Below are 19,334 nucleotides of genomic sequence, written 5' to 3'. Positions count from 1 at the left end.
TTTCGACAGCTTATTGCTGTCTTTGTCAAAGACAGCAATAAGCTGTCGAAACGTCGCTTGTCTGACTTTGGGTCAATAAACCACCGTTAGCCTTTATCTCTTGGAGTGCTGCTGGCTATTTTTTATTTCTATATATATATATATATATATATATATATATATATATATATATATATATAGATGTGAGGCATACAAGGTATAATACTGTAGATGCAGTGTTTATAGAAATATGTGGTCAGTTATGCATTATAGTCACTGTGTGTGTGAAGTACATGAGGTTGTGGTCACTGTACCTGTCTGAAGTATTATACATGAGTGAGCAATGAGTAAAAACAGGGCATGGAGGGGGGGGGGGGTAAATGATGAAAAGTGGAGGACCTCCTCTTACCACTCCATTCCAGTCTGTATGGATCAATGCAGAGCTGATTGTGAACTTCTAATACTTGCTGTTTAGGGTTGAAGGACCTGTGATGATGTCATCACAGGTCCTGGCAGATGTACCTTTCAAACCTAGGAACTACAGCATTTTTGGTGCTGTTCCTTTGCTAGATTCTGCAGGACCTGTGATGCTGAAGATGATGTCATCACAGGTCCTGGCAGATGCACTGTTCTAACCTGGGAACTACACTTTACACTGTGCAATTCCCTTACAGGACCTGTGAAGACTCCCTGTACTACTCAGACCTGCCAGTGCTTGCCTTGCCTCAGCTCTGATTGGTTGGTGGGCGGGGAGGGGAGGGGCTGGCAGAAGCAGCTTCCACTCTAGGATCATATTACGCTCCTCCCGAGTCCCTCCCTCAGGCTCCTGCTGCCAGCGTGAGGTGAGCATCTCTGCATTGTCTGCGTGCTGTGTGACGCTGTGTACAACAGAGGACTTTTAACCCTCCAGACGGCCTTTTGGCTGGGGATGGGCCTATTTTATGGTAGGGGCCTGGAGCTGCAGCTCCATCAGCCCCTACGTTAATCCGGCCCTGCATGTAATGTGTGTGGGTGGTGTCCCCACTCTTCCCCAACAGCAGATGACATGGGAAAGGAGTGTGCATGTGTATGGGGAGCTGGGATGAACAGCTACTGACCCATACGGCAGGGAGCTGTCTAAAATATATGACCAGCTTAATGAGGTTGTCCAGTTTTAACTGCACAACACAGGAGATCCGCCTGCACTAAAGAAATGATCTTTAGTTACCTGGCAGATCCTGCGCCACTGCTTTGGTTCTCCTGGAATCTAGCTACAGCTGTAATGTCACACCGACAAAATGTGACTGCTGCAGCCAGTCAGTGCCCTCTTTGGTGCACCACTGAGGCCTGTGTTTGGCTGCAGCAGTCATGTGTTATTAACTGGTGTCCTCCTAAAACTGGGCAACCGCTTGATGTGCTTTTAAATTAGACCCCCACCCCCCTCGTGGCTAAACCCACAATTTTGAGTATACTTACCTGATCCTTTGCGCTGGGTTCTGGCTCCATTGCTTCTCCTTGGGCGCTGCAAGGCCCAGGTCTGCCCACATCAACTTCCTGTTTGACATCACTGTTGACTGTGTGCCACCCATGTGTCACGTGAGCCAGTGACTTTGTGTGGATCAGGTAAGTATGCTCACCACCGCGGGTCCTGTCTTGTTTGAGGGGGTCTTTAAAAAAGCACACCTAGGGTGAACAGCCCCTTTAAAGGGACACTGACAGGCTGTTAGAGCATATAAAGTGACATATATTCTTCTATTGGTCTTAATATGCTTAATTAAACTATACCATTATCACCCCTCACTGCTTTTCCATTACTTATAAAAAGTGTTTTATCAATATGCAAATTACCTTACTTTGCGCCCAAGGGGCTGTCCCTCATTCAGTGCTGTGCCCAGCCGCGCCCCAACTGCCGTCTCCTAGTGCCGCCCAGCTCATTAGTATTCACTGCACTGGGCGGCTTTTTTTTTCTCCCGATGCAGTGAAATCCCGCGCATGCCCAGTACTATCTTCTACTGGAGCTAGAGGGTGCCAGGGACCTTATCCAGCGCAGGCACGGAGCGACAAGATGAGGCTGATGCCAGGAAGATAGTACTGGGCATGCGCGGGATTTCGCCGCGCCGGGAGAAAATAAAGCCGCCCAGTGCAGTCAATACTAATGAGCTGGGCGGCACTAGGAGACGGCAGTTGGGGCGCGGCTGGGCACAGAACGGAATGAGTGACAGCCCCTTGGGCACAAAGTAAGGTAATTTGCATTTTGATAAAAACACTTTTTATAAGTAACGGAAAGGCAGTGAGGGGTGATAATGGTATAGTTTAATTTAGCATATTAAGACCAATAGAAGAATATATGTCACTTTATATGCTCTAACGGCCTGTCAGTGTCCCTTTAAGGTTTTCAAAAATCTTCTAGTCAATATCATGTACCTGTGGTTTTCAGTAGTACCCAATGAACCTGCCTACTCAGTGCAACCCACCACCAGTCATTTGGTTGGGCAGAAAGAGTTCTATGTGTTGGGGAAAAGCGATTCTTTGGTACAATGCTTTTCTTGTAGGACTCGTAGACCTGAGCACTGATTATACTCCATTTTTGTAAAATAGTATATATCCAAAAAAGAGTGTTCATTTACGCGCAACACTTATCACCGGGGCGCAATTTCGACAGCTGTGATATTACAGAATGTATGGGCAACATCGAGGCGGTTGCTTTAAATACGGAATTCATTGCTGCCCTTGTTAAAAGGGTAAATATCCAATAATGGCAGAATTTACCGCCTGCCATCTTTACGGCATAGCAGCGCGAAAAGTTGTTTTGCAAACTTAATTAGCCTTCATGAAAGTTTAATTTTAACTTCTCTTTGAATGTTAACGAAGATAGTTATTTTACTATAAATTGTCAGGTAAATACAATGTTTTAGTCTTTTATGGCGTCTGGCCTTGAAAATACCAGGTTGATTATTGTGATCAATGCGCTGTTTGCTTGAAAAACCTTTTAGTATTTGTGTCGTAGAGGTGTGAAAATGTCCATATATCTCCTGGGCTTAGAGGCCATTGCAACATGCAGTTTATTCATCTTGAAAAGAGGGAAAGAAGGGCCTTGCGGTGCGGCTTTGATGTGTAAATGAACTGGTGAAGGGAGAGAAATGTAATGGCTGAACGTCCTGCAGGACATTGCAGCGAACACTCGGGCTGACCTTGTTTCACCTCATGCCGATATGTTCTCTGATGAAGGTATTCAGAAAACTGAAATCTGTTTTAATGCATATAATTTCCAGTAAATGAATGGCCGCCCCTTCAGATAGAAGGTGATAGTTTCCATCTAATATAGTGTAGTCTGTGCATTGACCAGCAGCTTACTTTCTTCTGACTCAGTCCTTGAATAACATTAGTGCAGAATTTTGGACCTGTGATCAGCCTTGTGGAGGGGTGGAAATTAATAAAACTAAAGTATTTAGATTTTGGCTTTATACCAGGCGTTGCCCTTTAACCAAATAAAAGGGGTGTACAGGATTGGAAAAGCACGGATGCATTTTTCTTAAAACGAGGTGCCACACCCATCCACAGGTTGTGTGTGTTATTGCATCTTAGGCCTAGCACAATGGAGCCAAGAGCAATACCAGTCATATGTTTAAAGGATTTTTTCACTGTATCCTCTGGATAGGTCATAGTATTTGATCGGTGGGGGTCCAGCACCCGGGACCCCAGACGATCAGCGGTTTGAGAAGGCATCAGCTCTTGCGGTAGCGCCGTGACCTTCTTGCAGCTTTTCCTAGGCCGTGTAACGTCACGTTCATCAATCACATGGCTAGGCACACGATTAAAGTGAATGGGGCTGAGCTGTGGTACTAAGCACGACTACCATACAATGTACGGCGCTGCGCTTGGTGAGCTGACAGAAGGCCATAGCGCTACTATGAGCACCGGTACCTTCTCAAAAAGCTGATCGTGGGAGCCCTGGGTGTTAAACTCCCACCGATGAGACGCTGATGACCTATCCAGAGGATCCTCAAGTTTCCAGTACTAGACACAACCTTTGGTGCACTGAAACTTTCATATGCATAAGGTATCGCATCTGATATTCACAAGACAGGTTTCATTTTACTCAACAGGATCAACCCTGGAGTATGTCAGGTGTAATAGGGTTGTTCCTGCCAATGGGTGCTCTTTATTTACTCAGACTGTAGTTGGGTAGGTACAATAACACCAGTGCGCCAGATGTGGTCATATCACTAGTATGGTCCATGGGTCCAGAGCGAAGCCTGAGTGCCCATGGTTTTGCATCGGCTGCTGCGCACAAAGCATCATTTTCTGCAGTGTTACCTTGCACATAATATGTATGAGATTTTCTGTTGAAATCACATTACTTAGAAATGTCAATGGTTTACAATCACCTTGACCTAACGCAGTGAAATATTCCAGTAAACAAGTTTATTCTGAACATCTGTGGAAAAATAAAGCTCTTCAGCCCACCGAGAAGGCGGAATGTACGGAGCCATTCACTAATCGCTGTCCTCCATCTCATTGTCAAGCTCACATATTGTGGCAGCAGGAGCTCAGACGCGGACACTTTCTCCTGTTTCTTCTATAGCATGCATTCTAGAAGGTCCTCCTGCCATGCTAGTGGGTGGTGATCAAGGCAAGTCACGGCTGAACACACAAAACAAGTGATGCTCCCACAAGAACAAGGTCCAACCAGGCCCCCCTTTTCTTGTTTTCCATCATTCCTTCACCAGGATGAACTGGTGATGGGGTGAGTGGTCTGATTGGGTGCCAGCATAGATGCACAGATCATTTTTGAAGTTACTGTAGGGGGGGGGGGGGTTCCATCAGCCTTTCTGGTATTAACGTAGTCTGCAGCACTATTCTTTCACAAAATGACGTGAACCTTGATGGACCCATTAACTCCTTACCAATTTGCGCTGTTCTGTTAAGTTGCTGTAAATAAGTAATGGTCCGTGCTGTTGTGATGGTGTATTCCGGTTATAACAAGTTGTCACTTATCTACAGGATACTGAATAACTATCAGAACGAGGAAGCCCATGCCCTGTGAAGCCCTCCTGAAAAAGATTGAGTAACTGTTTGGAAAAGTTCACCACCGTTCCAATCATTTCTGTGGGAGCATCGGAGATGGCGAAGTACAGTGTTTTCGGCGCTCCCATAGAAATGAATGGAGTGGCGGTGCACTTTTCCAGCCACGATTCCAACCAGGCCTCCATTTTTGTGATCAGTTGGGGTCCCAGCAGTAGGACCCCCACCAATCTGATAATTATCCCCTATCCTGTGGATAGCTTGTAATATCGGAAATACCCCTTTAACTCAGATCCCAGCAGTTTAACCCGTTAGATGGCACTGTCAATGCTAACACCATCTAAGGCCTCCTGCACACGAACGTATTTTTTTGCGGTCCGCAAAAACGGGTCCCGTTTTTCCGTGATCCGTGACCGTTTTTTCGTCCGTGGGTCATCCTTGATTTTTGGAGGATCCACGGACATGAAAAAAAAGTCGTTTTGGTGTCCGCCTGGCCGTGCGGAGCCAAACGGATCCGTCCTGAATTACAATGCAAGTCAATGGGGACGGATCCGTTTGACGTTGACACAATATGGTGCCATTTCAAACGGATCCGTCCCTATTGACTTTCAATGTAAAGTCTGGAGTCCCTTTTATACCATCGGATCGGAGTTTTCTCCAATCCGATGGTATATTTTAACTTGAAGCGTCCCCATCACCATGGGAACGCCCCTATGTTAGAATATACTGTCGGATATGAGTTAGATCGTGAAACCTCATTTCCGACAGTATATTCTAACACAGAGGCGTTCCCATGGTGATGGGGACGCTTCTAGTTAGAATATACTACAAACTGTGTACATGACTGCCCCCTGCTGCCTAGCAGCATCCGATCTGTTACAGGGGGCCGTGATCAGCACAATTAACCCCTCAAGTGCCGCACCTGAAGGGGTTAATTGTACTATCATATCCCCCTGTAAGAGATCAGGGCTGCCAGGCAGCAGGGGGCAGACCCCCCCCCCCCCCTCCCCAGTTTGAATATCTATTGTAATAAATCGTTGGTGGCACAGTGTGCGCCCCCCCCGCCCCCCCTTCCTCCCTCTATTGTAATAAATCGTTGGTGGCACAGTGTGCGCCCCCCCATCGGCCCCCCCCTCCCTCTATAGCATTAACAACATTGGTGGCCAGTGTGCGGCCTCCCATCTCACGCCCCCCCCCCCCCCCCCCGATCATTGGTGGCAGCGGGTCACTAGCAAAGATTCATACTTACCTGGGAGAGGCGATGTTCGTGTCCGGCCGGTAGCTCCTCCTACTGGTAAGTGACAGTTCATTTAGCAATGCGCCGCACAGACCTGAGGCTGTCACTTACCAGTAGGTGGAGCTCCCGGCCAGACACGAACATCGCAGCAGCCGGTAAGTATGAATCTTCTACTACTGTACTATTGCTATGTAACCATGGCAACCAGGACTGTAGTAGCGTCCTAGTTGCCATGGTTACCGATCGGAGCCCCAGCGATTAAACTGGGACTCCGATCGGAACTCCGCTGCCACCAATGATGATGGGGGGGGGGGATGGGAGGCCGCACACTGGCCACCAATGTTGTTAATGCTATAGAGGGAGGGGGGGCCGATGGGGGGCGCACACTGTGCCACCAACGAATTATTACAATAGAGGGGGGGGGGGGGCCGCACTGGCCATCAATGATATTCAAACTGGGGAGGGGGGGGGGGGGGTCTGCTGCCTGGCAGCCCTGATCTCTTACAGGGGGATATGATAGTACAATTAACCCTTTCAGGTGCCGCACCTGAAGGGGTTAATTGTGCTGATCACGGCCCCCTGTAAGAGATCGGGTGCTGCCAGGCAGCAGGGGGCAGTCTTGTACACAGTTTGTAGTGTATTCTAACTAGAAGCGTCCCCATCACCATGGGAACGCTTCTGTGTTAGAATATACTGTCGGTTCTGAGTTTTCACGAAGTGAAAACTCAGCTTTGAAAAAGCTTTATGCAGACGGATCTTCGGATCCGTCTGTATAAAAAGTAACCTACGGCCACGGATCACGGACACGGATGCCAATCTTGTGTGCATCCGTGTTCTTTCACGGACCCATTGACTTGAATGGGTCCGTGAACCGTTGGCCGTGAAAAAAATAGGACAGGTCCTATTTTTTTCACGGCCATGAAACACGGATCACGGATGCGGCTGCAAAACAGTGCATTTTCCGTTTTTTCCACGGACCCATTGAAAGTCAATGGGTCCGCGAAAAAAAACGGAAAACGGCACAACGGCCACGGGTGCACACAACGGTCGTGTGCAGGAGGCCTAAGTGAGAGAGATAGATAGATGCCTCTCACCCCATCGCTCCCCCCCACTGCTCACGATGTGATCGTAGAGTGCTGGGGCGTTTCCCTAGGCCTACGTATAGATACATATTATGCATTACTTTTTTCACTGACAGACAACTTTATTTACTTAAAAAGATGATTAAAAAATCGTATCCATAATTATCATCAGATTCATAAGGACCCGAACAATAATATGATCACATTTTTTTAATTTCATATAATGAGCATCGTAAAAAAAATTGCATAATTTTTGGGTCATTCAGCCTCATGAAAAATGCAATCAAAAGTGATCAAAAATTCACACATACCGCAAAATGGCACCAATGAAAACCACAATAGACCCAGAAAATCAAGCTCTCTCTCTAATGGAAAACTAAAAATGTTATGGGTATTTGAAGATGGCAACACAAAAAATAAAACGAATACTTTTTTTTTTGTTTTTAGTGTAAGTAGAAAAACATAAATTACCAGTACTATATACATTTTGTACCGGTGTAATCAGACGGACCCTCTTAATTTGTTTATCATGTCATTTATAGGGCATGATGAACACCATAAAAACAAAACCCAAAAAGCTATGGTAGAACTCAGGTGTTTTCCCACGCACCACAAAACGTTCTAGATGTACCCCAATAGGTTAAAGGAGTTTGGGTTTTTTTCTGCAAAATATTGGCCAAGGTGGAATAATAACATAATAAAATTTCAAAAAGATGCGGTACTTTTGTGTTGACCCCCACTTTTCGATTACCAGTACTCCCCACCGCTATTTGTTTACTTGGCTGCAGTGATGACATATGCCCACTTGTATATACGGGTGTGTCAACGCCATAGACAAGTCAATAAAGTTCATCAGGGAGCACTGAATCTTGCAGAAGTGGAAAAAGCTTTTTTTGTGGTCCATATGATAATGGATCTAGCATAGTTGTCATAAGAGAGAGCCATCATGCTAGTTTGAAGAAAGCCGTATTTGACGACGGTGGACTAATCCGTGAAATTATTAAATCAAAACTGTAGCTGAATATTCTCGTATTCTCGTGAGTCTTAAGAAGCAATTTTTATTATTGAACCATCATGTTTACTTCATGTCAATCAATGTGTGACCCCCGTGAGCCCACCAGGTCTAAAGGGAGTCCCAAACTAATTTTCATTGTGATGCCAATTACATATCTGAGCCTTCATATACCATCTAAGCTCTTGTCATTGGTTATTGGGAAATTTGGCATCGTCAGGAAATGGTTTACGCCAATCATCAGCACCAGATATGCATTCTGGAATGGAATAGGTTTCCTATATAGTGAATATGACATGGACCAGATTAGTGTAGCTAGAGGGAGAGGTAATGGATGACCTTATATCATTGATCAATGGAAGTACATTGAACGACGCACCACTTCAGTGGTAATAAAGTAGCCGAAAATATATGCCCGGCCGTGGCAAGCAACTTTCACCCTTTGATGCACATTTAAAGCACTCTGTTCTAGATTTTTATGGCTATTAATTTGATTGCAGTGTTAATTCAATGTCAGGATATAAAAACAGCTTAATTCTCCTATCATTTGCATTCGTTTCTTGACATAAATGTGTAACAGTTATTTCTAGTTATTGTTGATGACATTGAAATTACTCCAGCTTGTGACCGTTCAGTAATAACACAATTCAATATCTTTGCTGCGGTGTCAGATCATTGGGGGGCGTTATTGGCCGGGCTACCAGTAATTTGCTCACATGGACTGCATCAGAAACTCATCTTTCCATTTCAAATAGTGAATCAGGAGAAAATTAAAATAGTAAAGAGGTTGTCTGCTCCTCAGGATTGGCCATCACTGACCAGTGGGGTCCAACACCCTGCACCTCTTCTGCTCAGTTGTTCTGCATTAGCTCTATCCCCAAAGCCACACAACTCCATACCTATTACAGCGGACCGAGCTGGTTACTGTAGCGGTGCTCCTATATTAGTGATTGGCAGTAGCGCTGCAGTAACCAGCTCCGTCCACTGCACAACGGATGGAGCTGTGTGGATTCAGCACCAGAGCTACTTTAGAGCGGCTGAGTGGCAACTCCCGTTGATCAGATAGTGATAGCCTATCCTGAGAATAGGCTATCACTTGTGAAAGAGTGGATAGCCTCTGGAAAGGAGTTGTAATTTTTGGGCAGTTCATACTTGATAGAAGGGTTCCTTGTCAGTAAGCTGATCACATAGTGTTCTCCTGCTGAGAACCCGGTGATCAACTGTATGCTGTGGGCAGCCTCGCAGTAAGTGGTAAATTTCCCTGCAGCTCCACCACAGGGAAAATGAAGCATTACACAGTGTCCATTCGATTCAGTCGATTTAATGTGTAATGCAGGACAGGTCCTCCAGAGTGAGAGGCACCCTTTCTCTACGAGATGAGGATCCTGAACATAGGACCCCCATCATTTAACTCAGATTTCTCTGATAGGTTTTCTAAACTAGACAAGTCCTTTCTTGCAGAGTTCAGCGTGCAGGTCCTTCATGGCAATGTTTTTTTTTCTTATAATTTCTCCTTTATGGTTTTCCTTGCTAAGACAGTAAAAAATAATTGTTAAAAACTCTGTTGTGTCTTTGAGTTTTTATGTTTTTGAGCCATTTGCAACTCCAATACGATTCTGGAGTCCCTGCCGTAGTTAGAGTACAAAACAGATACCCAGAGGTGGGCTTTGAACTTATTTTGTGACGGTGGTGGAAGGAAGGGATCCAGAGTGGCATTTTGGGGTGACTTTTAGGTGGAATAGTTTGGTAGTCACATAAAGCCCCTGATTATTCTAGAGCTCGTTGAGTCTCTTTTGCACTTTCCAGAGCCTTCAAGCCTTTAGCTTAGATTTGCCATGTTGGTAGTTATACCAGTACTATAGTGTTTTGACATTTCCTTGTTACAATTGCACCCTCAAGCAATGGACAAGTATTCTTCAGAAGGATCTTAATGAATTTTCAATATTTATTTCAGCAATCGATCAACTCCAAGCAATCATGACCGGATACAGCGCCTTCGTCAGGAATTCCAACAAGCCCGGCATGAAGATGATGTGGATGAACGCAGGCGTACATATAGTTTTGAACAACCTTGGGTGAGTGCTTTAATACATCCATTAACTAACGGTGGAGTGGGGAGGAGGGATTCATCAATAAGGTCCCACTCCGGGGTGTATTAGTACCTAAGGTGCCATACACCCAACTTGCGACCTTTCAACCTATGTCCTTAGTCTCACAGCATGTGTCCATTATGGATAATTTAATTTCATATCTGACCTCGCCATCTGCCCAGTTATTTAGGTGATATCAGATTCCACTGTTTCTGGCTCTATCAGATTGTGTTCGTTTTGCAATAAAGCAAAACCAAAAGTCACGGATGTGTGAGTGTAATGAGCCCTAAGAATGATTTTCTTTAGCTTTTCTGGATAATGGATTAGATGTACGATATTTAATATCTGGACTTTTCTAAATTTACCGCATTGAGACCTGCTGCCATCATCTTCACTGCATTTTAAAATAGATGTTCGTGAGGCCTGAATGTGGCCTACCTAAGACCCAAACCGGCCCTCGTCTAATGTGATTGACAGGGCTACTTTCAACTGTCCCTTTGTGAGTTACTAATGAATAAAAACCTTTACTTTATGACCTGCTTGATTCCTTAAGCCATACACCTTCAATAGCTGTTGGCCAAATGGCAGAATTTGCTCGATAGCTATTCTTCCTGACTCCCCTGTACACATCCATGCTTAGTTTGGCCAAACATGGATGCATTTACAGTGGGGAGACGGTGGGAAGCTGACATGTCTGCTGGTGGGGACTTCTCTCCCTTGAGCACGTGTCTGATTTTCCTTCACCCTACTGTCATTTTGTGGAGAGTTAGCACATCTCCATACATATAAGATAGTCATCTGGTCTTACTGACTTTGTGTTGGCCAACTTAGCTTTTTTTGTGTGTGTGGGCATCTTAAATCTGATGTTGCCCTCAGACATAGCACCCAGAGTTGGCTTTTGTTGCTTTTCCAGATTGATCACTTTTTTATGCAAACAACCAATGGAAATCTGTCTAAATTTTCATCTGCACATAGATTTTTTTGTTCCAGCTGTTGGTTGGTCATATTGTACAAGCAGTGGTCTGTAGCAGAACATCAGAATGGTTTATAGGAAACATTTTGGGCCACAGTTTTTTTGTATTACTTATAGTGGATTAAATGGATATTAAAACTGGTTTCCTGATTGGGAACACATATTGATAACATAAGAGCTTGTTCCCAGAGATCTTAACCACTTAAGGACCACAGGTTTATACCCCCCTAAAGACCAGGCCCTTTTTTACAAATCGGCACTACACTACTTTCACCGTTTATTGCTCGGTCATGCAACTTACCACCCAAATGAATTTTACCTCCTTTTCTTCTCACTAATAGAGCTTTCATTTGGTGGTATTTCATTGCTGCTGACATTTTTACTTTTTTTGTTATTAATCGAAATTTAACGATTTTTTTGCAAAAAAATGACATTTTTCACTTTCAGTTGTAAAATTTTGCAAAAAAAACGAGATCCATATAGAAATTTTGCTCTAAATTTATAGTTCTACATGTCTTTGATAAAAAAAAAATGTTTGGGTAAAAAAAAAAAATGGTTTGGGTAAAAGTTATAGCGTTTACAAACTATGGTACAAAAATGTGAATTTCCGCTTTTTGAAGCAGCTCTGACTTTCTGAGCACCTGTCATGTTTCCTGAGGTTCTACAATGGCCAGACAGTACAAACACCCCACAAATGACCCCATTTCGGAAAGTACACACCCTAAGGTATTCGCTGATGGGCATAGTGAGTTCATAGAATTTTTTATTTTTTGTCACAAGTTAGCGGAAAATGATGATTTTTTTTTTTTTTTTTTTTTTCTTACAAAGTCTCATATTCCACTAACTTGTGACAAAAAATAAAAACTTCTATGAACTCACTATGCCCATCACGAAATACCTTGGGGTCTCTTCTTTCCAAAATGGGGTCACTTGTGGGGTAGTTATACTGCCCTGGCATTCTAGGGGCCCAAATGTGTGGTAAGGAGTTTGAAATCAAATTCTGTAAAAAATGACCTGTGAAATCCGAAAGGTGCTCTTTGGAATATGGGCCCCTTTGCCCACCTAGGCTGCAAAAAAGTGTCACACATCTGGTATCTCTGTATTCAGGAGAAGTTGAGGAATGTGTTTTGGGGTGTCTTTTTACATATACCCATGCTGGGTGGGATAAATATCTTGGTCAAATGCCAACTTTGTATAAAAAAATGGGAAAAGTTGTCTTTTGCCAAGATATTTCTCTCACCCAGCATGGGTATATGTAAAATGACACCCCAAAACACATTCCCCACCTTCTCCTGAGTACGGCAATACCAGATGTGTGACACTTTTTTGCAGCCTAGGTGGGCAAAGGGGCCCATATTCCAAAGAGCACCTTTCGGATTTCACAGGTCATTTGTTACAGAATTTGATTTCAAACTCCTTACCACACATTCGGGCCCCTAGAATGCCAGGGCAGTATAACTACCCCACAAGTGACCCCATTTTGGAAAGAAGACACCCCAAGGTATTCCGTGAGGGGCATGGCAAGTTCCTAGAATTTTTTATTTTTTGTCACAAGTTAGTGGAAAATGATGATTTTTTTTTTTTTTTTTTTTTTCATACAAAGTCTCATATTCCACTAACTTGTGACAAAAAATAAAAACTTCCATGAACTCACTATGCCCATCAGCGAATACCTTGGGGTCTCTTCTTTCCAAAATGGGGTCACTTGTGGGGTAGTTATACTGCCCTGGCATTCTAGGGGCCCGAATGTGTGGTAAGGAGTTTGAAATCAAATTCTGCAAAAAATGACCAGTGAAATCCGAAAGGTGCTCTTTGGAATATGGGCCCCTTTGCCCACCTAGGCTGCAAAAACGTGTCACACATCTGGTATCTCTGTATTCAGGAGAAGTTGAGGAATGTGTTTTGGGGTGTCTTTTTACATATACCCATGCTGGGTGAGATAAATATCTTGGTCAAATGCCAACTTTGTATAAAAAAAATGGGAAAAGTTGTCTTTTGCCAAGATATTTCTCTCACCCAGCATGGGTATATGTAAAATGACACCCCAAAACACATTCCCCACCTTCTCCTGAGTACGGGGATACCAGATGTGTGACACGTTTTTGCAGCCTAGGTGGGCAAAGGGGCCCATATTCCAAAGAGCACCTTTCGGATTTCACAGGTCATTTTTTACAGAATTTGATTTCAAACTCCTTACCACACATTTGGGCCCCTAGAATGCCAGGGCAGTATAACTACCCCACAAGTGACCCCATTTTGGAAAGAAGAGACCCCAAGGTATTCGCTGATGGGCATAGTGAGTTCATGGAAGTTTTTATTTTTTGTCACAAGTTAGTGGAATATGAGACTTTGTATGAAAAAAAAAAAAAAAAAAAAAATCATCATTTTCCACTAACTTGTGACAAAAAATAAAAAATTCTAGGAACTCGCCATGCCCCTCACGGAATACCTTGGGGTGTCTTCTTTCCAAAATGGGGTCACTTGTTGGGTAGTTATACTGCCCTGGCATTTTCCAGGGGCACTAATGTGTGGTAAGTAGGTAAATGACCTGTGAAATCCTAAAGGTGCTCTTTGGAATGTGGGCCCCTTTGCCCACCTAGGCTGCAAAAAAGTGTCACACATGTGGTATCGCCGTATTCAGGAGAAGTTGGGGAATGTGTTTTGGGGTGTCATTTTACATATACCCATGCTGGGTGAGAGAAATATCTTGGCAAAAGACAACTTTTCCCATTTTTTTATACAAAGTTGGCATTTGACCAAGATATTTCTCTCACCCAGCATGGGTATATGTAAAATGACACCCCAAAACACATTCCCCAACTTCTCCTGAGTACGGCGATACCAGATGTGTGACACTTTTTTGCAGCCTAGATGCGCAAAGGTGCCCAAATTCCTTTTAGGAGGGCATTTTTAGACATTTGGATACCAGACTTCTTCTCACGCTTTGGGGCCCCTAGAATGCCAGGGCAGTATAAATACCCCACATGTGACCCCATTTTGGAAAGAAGACACCCCAAGGTATTCAATGAGGGGCATGGCGAGTTCATAGAAATTTTTTTTTTTTGGCACAAGTTAGCGGAAATTGATATTTTTAATTTTTTTCTCACAAAGTCTCCCGTTCCGCTAACTTGGGACAAAAATTTCAATCTTTCATGGACTCAATATGCCCCTCACGGAATACCTGGGGGTGTCTTCTTTCCGAAATGGGGTCACATGTGGGGTATTTATACTGCCCTGGCATTCTAGGGGCCCTAAAGCGTGAGAAGAAGTCTGGAATATAAATGTCTAAAAAATTTTACGCATTTGGTTTCCGTGAGGGGTATGGTGAGTTCATGTGAGATTTTATTTTTTGACACAAGTTAGTGGAATATGAGACTTTGTAAGAAAAAAATAATAATAATTCCGCTAACTTGGGCCAAAAAAATGTCTGAATGGAGCCTTACAGGGGGGTGATCAATGACAGGGGGGTGATCAATGACAGGGGGGTGATCAATGACAGGGGGGTGATCAATGACAGGGGGGGTGATCAATGACAGGGGGGTGATCAGGGAGTCTATATGGGGTGATCACCACAGTCATTGATCACGCCCCTGTAAGGCTTCATTCAGACGTCCGGATGCGTTTTGCGGATCCGATCCATCTATCAGTGCATCCGTAAAAATCATGCGGACGTCTGAATGGAGCTTTACAGGGGGGTAATCAATGACAGGGGGGTAATCAATGACAGGGGGGGTGATCAGGGAGTCTATATGGGGTGATCACCACAGTCATTGATCACGCCCCTGTAAGGCTTCATTCAGACGTCCGGATGCGTTTTGCGGATCCGATCCATCTATCAGTGCATCCGTAAAAATCATGCGGACATCTGAATGGAGCTTTACAGGGGGGTAATCACCACAGTCATTGATCATGCCCCTGTAAGGCTTCATTCAGACGTCCGGATGCGTTTTGCGGATCCGATCCATCTATCAGTGCATCCGTAAAAATCATGCGGACATCTGAATGGAGCTTTACAGGGGGGTGATCAGGGAGTCTATATGGGGTGATCACCACAGTCATTGATCATGCCCCTGTAAGGCTTCATTCAGACGTCCGGATGCGTTTTGCGGATCGGATCCATCTATCAGTGCATCCGTAAAAATCATGCGGACATCTGAATGGAGCTTTACAGGGGGGTGATCAGGGAGTCTATATGGGGTGATCACCACAGTCATTGATCACGCCCCTGTAAGGCTTCATTCAGACGTCCGGATGCGTTTTGCGGATCCGATCCATCTATCAGTGCATCCGTAAAAATCATGCGGACGTCTGAATGGAGCTTTACAGGGGGGTAATCAATGACAGGGGGGTAATCAATGACAGGGGGGGTGATCAGGGAGTCTATATGGGGTGATCACCACAGTCATTGATCACGCCCCTGTAAGGCTTCATTCAGACGTCCGGATGCGTTTTGCGGATCCGATCCATCTATCAGTGCATCCGTAAAAATCATGCGGACATCTGAATGGAGCTTTACAGGGGGGTAATCACCACAGTCATTGATCATGCCCCTGTAAGGCTTCATTCAGACGTCCGGATGCGTTTTGCGGATCCGATCCATCTATCAGTGCATCCGTAAAAATCATGCGGACATCTGAATGGAGCTTTACAGGGGGGTGATCAGGGAGTCTATATGGGGTGATCACCACAGTCATTGATCATGCCCCTGTAAGGCTTCATTCAGACGTCCGGATGCGTTTTGCGGATCGGATCCATCTATCAGTGCATCCGTAAAAATCATGCGGACATCTGAATGGAGCTTTACAGGGGGGTGATCAGGGAGTCTATATGGGGTGATCACCACAGTCATTGATCATGCCCCTGTAAGGCTTCATTCAGACGTCCGGATGCGTTTTGCGGATCGGATCCATCTATCAGTGCATCCGTAAAAATCATGCGGACGTCTGAATGGAGCTTTACAGGGGGGTGATCAATGACAGGGGTGTAATCAATGACAGGGGGGTGATCAGGGAGTCTATATGGGGTGATCACCACAGTCATTGATCACGCCCCTGTAAGGCTTCATTCAGACGTCCGGATGCGTTTTGCGGATCCGATCCATCTATCAGTGGATCCGTAAAAATCATGCGGACGTCTGAATGGAGCTTTACAGGGGGGTAATCAATGACAGGGGGGTAATCAATGACAGGGGGGTAATCAGGGAGTCTATATGGGGTGATCAGGGGCTAATAAGGGGTTAATAAGTGACGGGGGGGGGGGTGTAGTGTAGTGTAGTGGTGCTTGGTGCTACTTTACTGAGCTACCTGTGTCCTCTGGTGGTCGATCCAAACAAAGGGGACCACCAGAGGACCAGGTAGCAGGTATATTAGACGCTGTTATCAAAACAGCGTCTAATATACCTGTTAGGGGTTAAAAAAAACACATCTCCAGCCTGCCAGCGAACGATCGCCGCTGGCAGGCTGGAGATCAACTCTCTTACCTTCCGTTCCTGTGAGCGCGCGCGCCTGTGTGCGCGCGTTCACAGGAAATCTCGGCTCACGCGAGATGACGCCTATTGGCGTTAGTGTGACCTGGGAGCGCCGCAGAAATGACGCCTTTCGGCGTTAGCGTGGCGGGAAGTGGTTAATGAACTGTGGGCCTACAGTGTAACTTTCCTGTAAGCCCACAGGACTTGAGTACAAGTCAAAAAGATTTATACAGTATTATGCATTAGACATTTCCGAAAGTTCAGTTTCAGCTTTTATATCTCGACTCTCGGATGTTCGTAGAGCATGTGAATCCATATAACTGAGCTTTTGTGCGATGTCATCAGGGTAATGTAGTCTATAAAAGTCATCTCATCTGCAAATGGAATATGTTGTAAGTTTATGAAGTTAGAGGGCCAATAAAACTTGCCTATTATTGATCATCTTACCTTTAGATTATTCCTTGACCTTTAACTTTGTTTTCGCTTCTTATAGATAGTGTAGATCATCTTATATATGGCATTGTCCAACCAGCATAGTCTTTGTAAATACTCCTCTATAGAAGTATATGTTTACATGTAGCGGTTATACCGGGAAAGCAGTCAACATAGAATCTAAAGGTGTCTATGGAGCTCCATTAATCAGACAAAAGACAGAAGGGTTCTTCTGGCCTCTTTCTGGCCAGTATACGTTAGTATACCGCAAAAAAAAATATGAAGTTGTGCAGTAGACTAAATTATTCCATCCTGCCGAATCCGGTAAAAAAATTAATTATACTGTATGGTTTACTTTTCTTTTTTAGACTATATTCACATGGCAGTGAAAGAAAACATCTATTAAAAATGGCAAAATGTTCAGTTTTTTTAATTTTAGTTTTTTCACTGATGGCTTTCTCATAAATGGCCGTTAAATACGGTCCCTTTTATTTGTATGGGAGATGTTGGTCTGTGAAAACAGACAAAATAGGACATGACCTATTTTTTAAATAGAACTAGAAAAGAAATGCAGAGTGCACAGACCGGGTGATAGCCCCAGATGTACTGGATTAAAATGGGGTGAAAAACTGCTCACCTATTGGTGTTCTGATTAGTCACAACAACTTAAACGCATGGTAAACCCATCCATATGGGATAGGACACTTTCCAGCTGGACCTAGTCATCCACGTCAGAACGGAGCACGAGCCAAGGCTGGAAGAGATGCAGAGCAGGAATCCATTCGAAGAAAGAAGACTTTCATCTAGCGCTTCCTCCAAAGCTTGTACAACTTTGGTTACATAAAAAATTATAAAAGCCAAATAACGTGCTTTGGGGCTTCACTTTCTGAAGAGGCATATCCCCAAAACACATTATTTGGATTTTTAAAGTTTTTTTATGTATCCGCTGTTGTCGTTTTAATAAAGTGTACAAGCTTTGGAGGATGCGCTGGATGAAAGTCTTCTTTCTTCTATTGGATTCCTGCACGTCTTATTTTTGGATGGCTATTATTCAAAGGCCATCAAAACAACAGCCGTGTGAATACCCCTAAAGACTGCCATTGTTCTTAAAATGGTCAGTGTGAATGTAGCCTTATTACTGCAAAAAAGGTATGAAATAATATTGCAGACTACATTATCCTATGTTGTAGAGTCCAGTAAAAAAATATTACCGCATGGTATACTTATTTTTCTTACATGGAGTCTGCAGACAATGGATGCCACTGTATGTCATCAGCTTTTCGATGACGTATATCTTCCACAGATGCCATTATAACCTATGGGTTACAGATGCCATTTTTACAGTAGACGGCTTTCGCAATCTCCATGTTACGTACACATTGGGATCTTTCCCTGCTCTGTACATTACACATAAAGAAAAAAACGCAATGTGCACGTAGCCTGAGCGCTAATCTATCCTCAGTTTAGCAATGGCCTCCAAAGGAGGAACTGACTTTTGGCTTGCCACTATTGCAAATCGAGTAGTTGACTTGGACTCGTGTCTGATGTTAGCCACAACACTGGTATCCTCAACATCAGGGATGCTCAACCTGCGGCCCTCCAGCTGTTGTAAAACTACAACTCCCACCATGCCGTGCTGTAGGCTGATAGCTGTAGGCTGTCCAGGAATGATGGGAGTTGTAGTTTTGCAACAGCTGGAGGGCCGCAGGTTGAGCATGCCTGCTCTAGATTGACAACCTCCTACCTGCAGTGTTGTAGCGAATCAGCGAAATCCAACGCGTGCAATGATGGGAGATGTAGTTTGATCACTATGCAGCCTTAAGCCTTTGTGTAAGTGGCAGTGCAGCTCTCGGCTCATATACTTCTTGAGCAGATGTCTGTTTTCCAGTGCCGTGTTGGAGGATGCAAGCAATATGATTTACATACTTAACATTCAGACTTCAAATAATACTTTTGGTGAGCAGATGGCCGTCCTTCTGAAGGGGAACGTTAAAACGGATATTATCTTTGTTATTTTTAACTGCTTTACTGCCAGATGAATAAAGCCACCAGACAAAT

The 19,334-nt window shown here is 44.2% G+C and overlaps 1 protein-coding gene across 11 annotated transcripts in view; it reads left to right on the top strand.

Moving 5' to 3' along the window:
- PARD3 (par-3 family cell polarity regulator) overlaps positions 1–19,334 on the top strand; it is a 600,009-nt gene that overhangs the window by 558,653 nt on the left and 22,022 nt on the right. For all 11 annotated transcript variants that reach the window (XM_040434287.1, XM_040434289.1, XM_040434286.1 and 8 more), the window contains one exon: positions 10,269–10,389. In XM_040434287.1, coding sequence (XP_040290221.1) covers positions 10,269–10,389 — 121 coding nt within the window. The remainder of the gene's footprint in view (positions 1–10,268; positions 10,390–19,334) is intronic.

The sequence above is a fragment of the Bufo bufo genome, chromosome 5, assembly GCF_905171765.1.
Source record: "Bufo bufo chromosome 5, aBufBuf1.1, whole genome shotgun sequence".
In the NCBI taxonomy this organism is placed as follows: Eukaryota; Metazoa; Chordata; class Amphibia; order Anura; family Bufonidae; genus Bufo; species Bufo bufo.
Note: the sequence above shows the minus strand (reverse complement) of the source record. Positions and strands in the feature narration are given on the sequence as shown.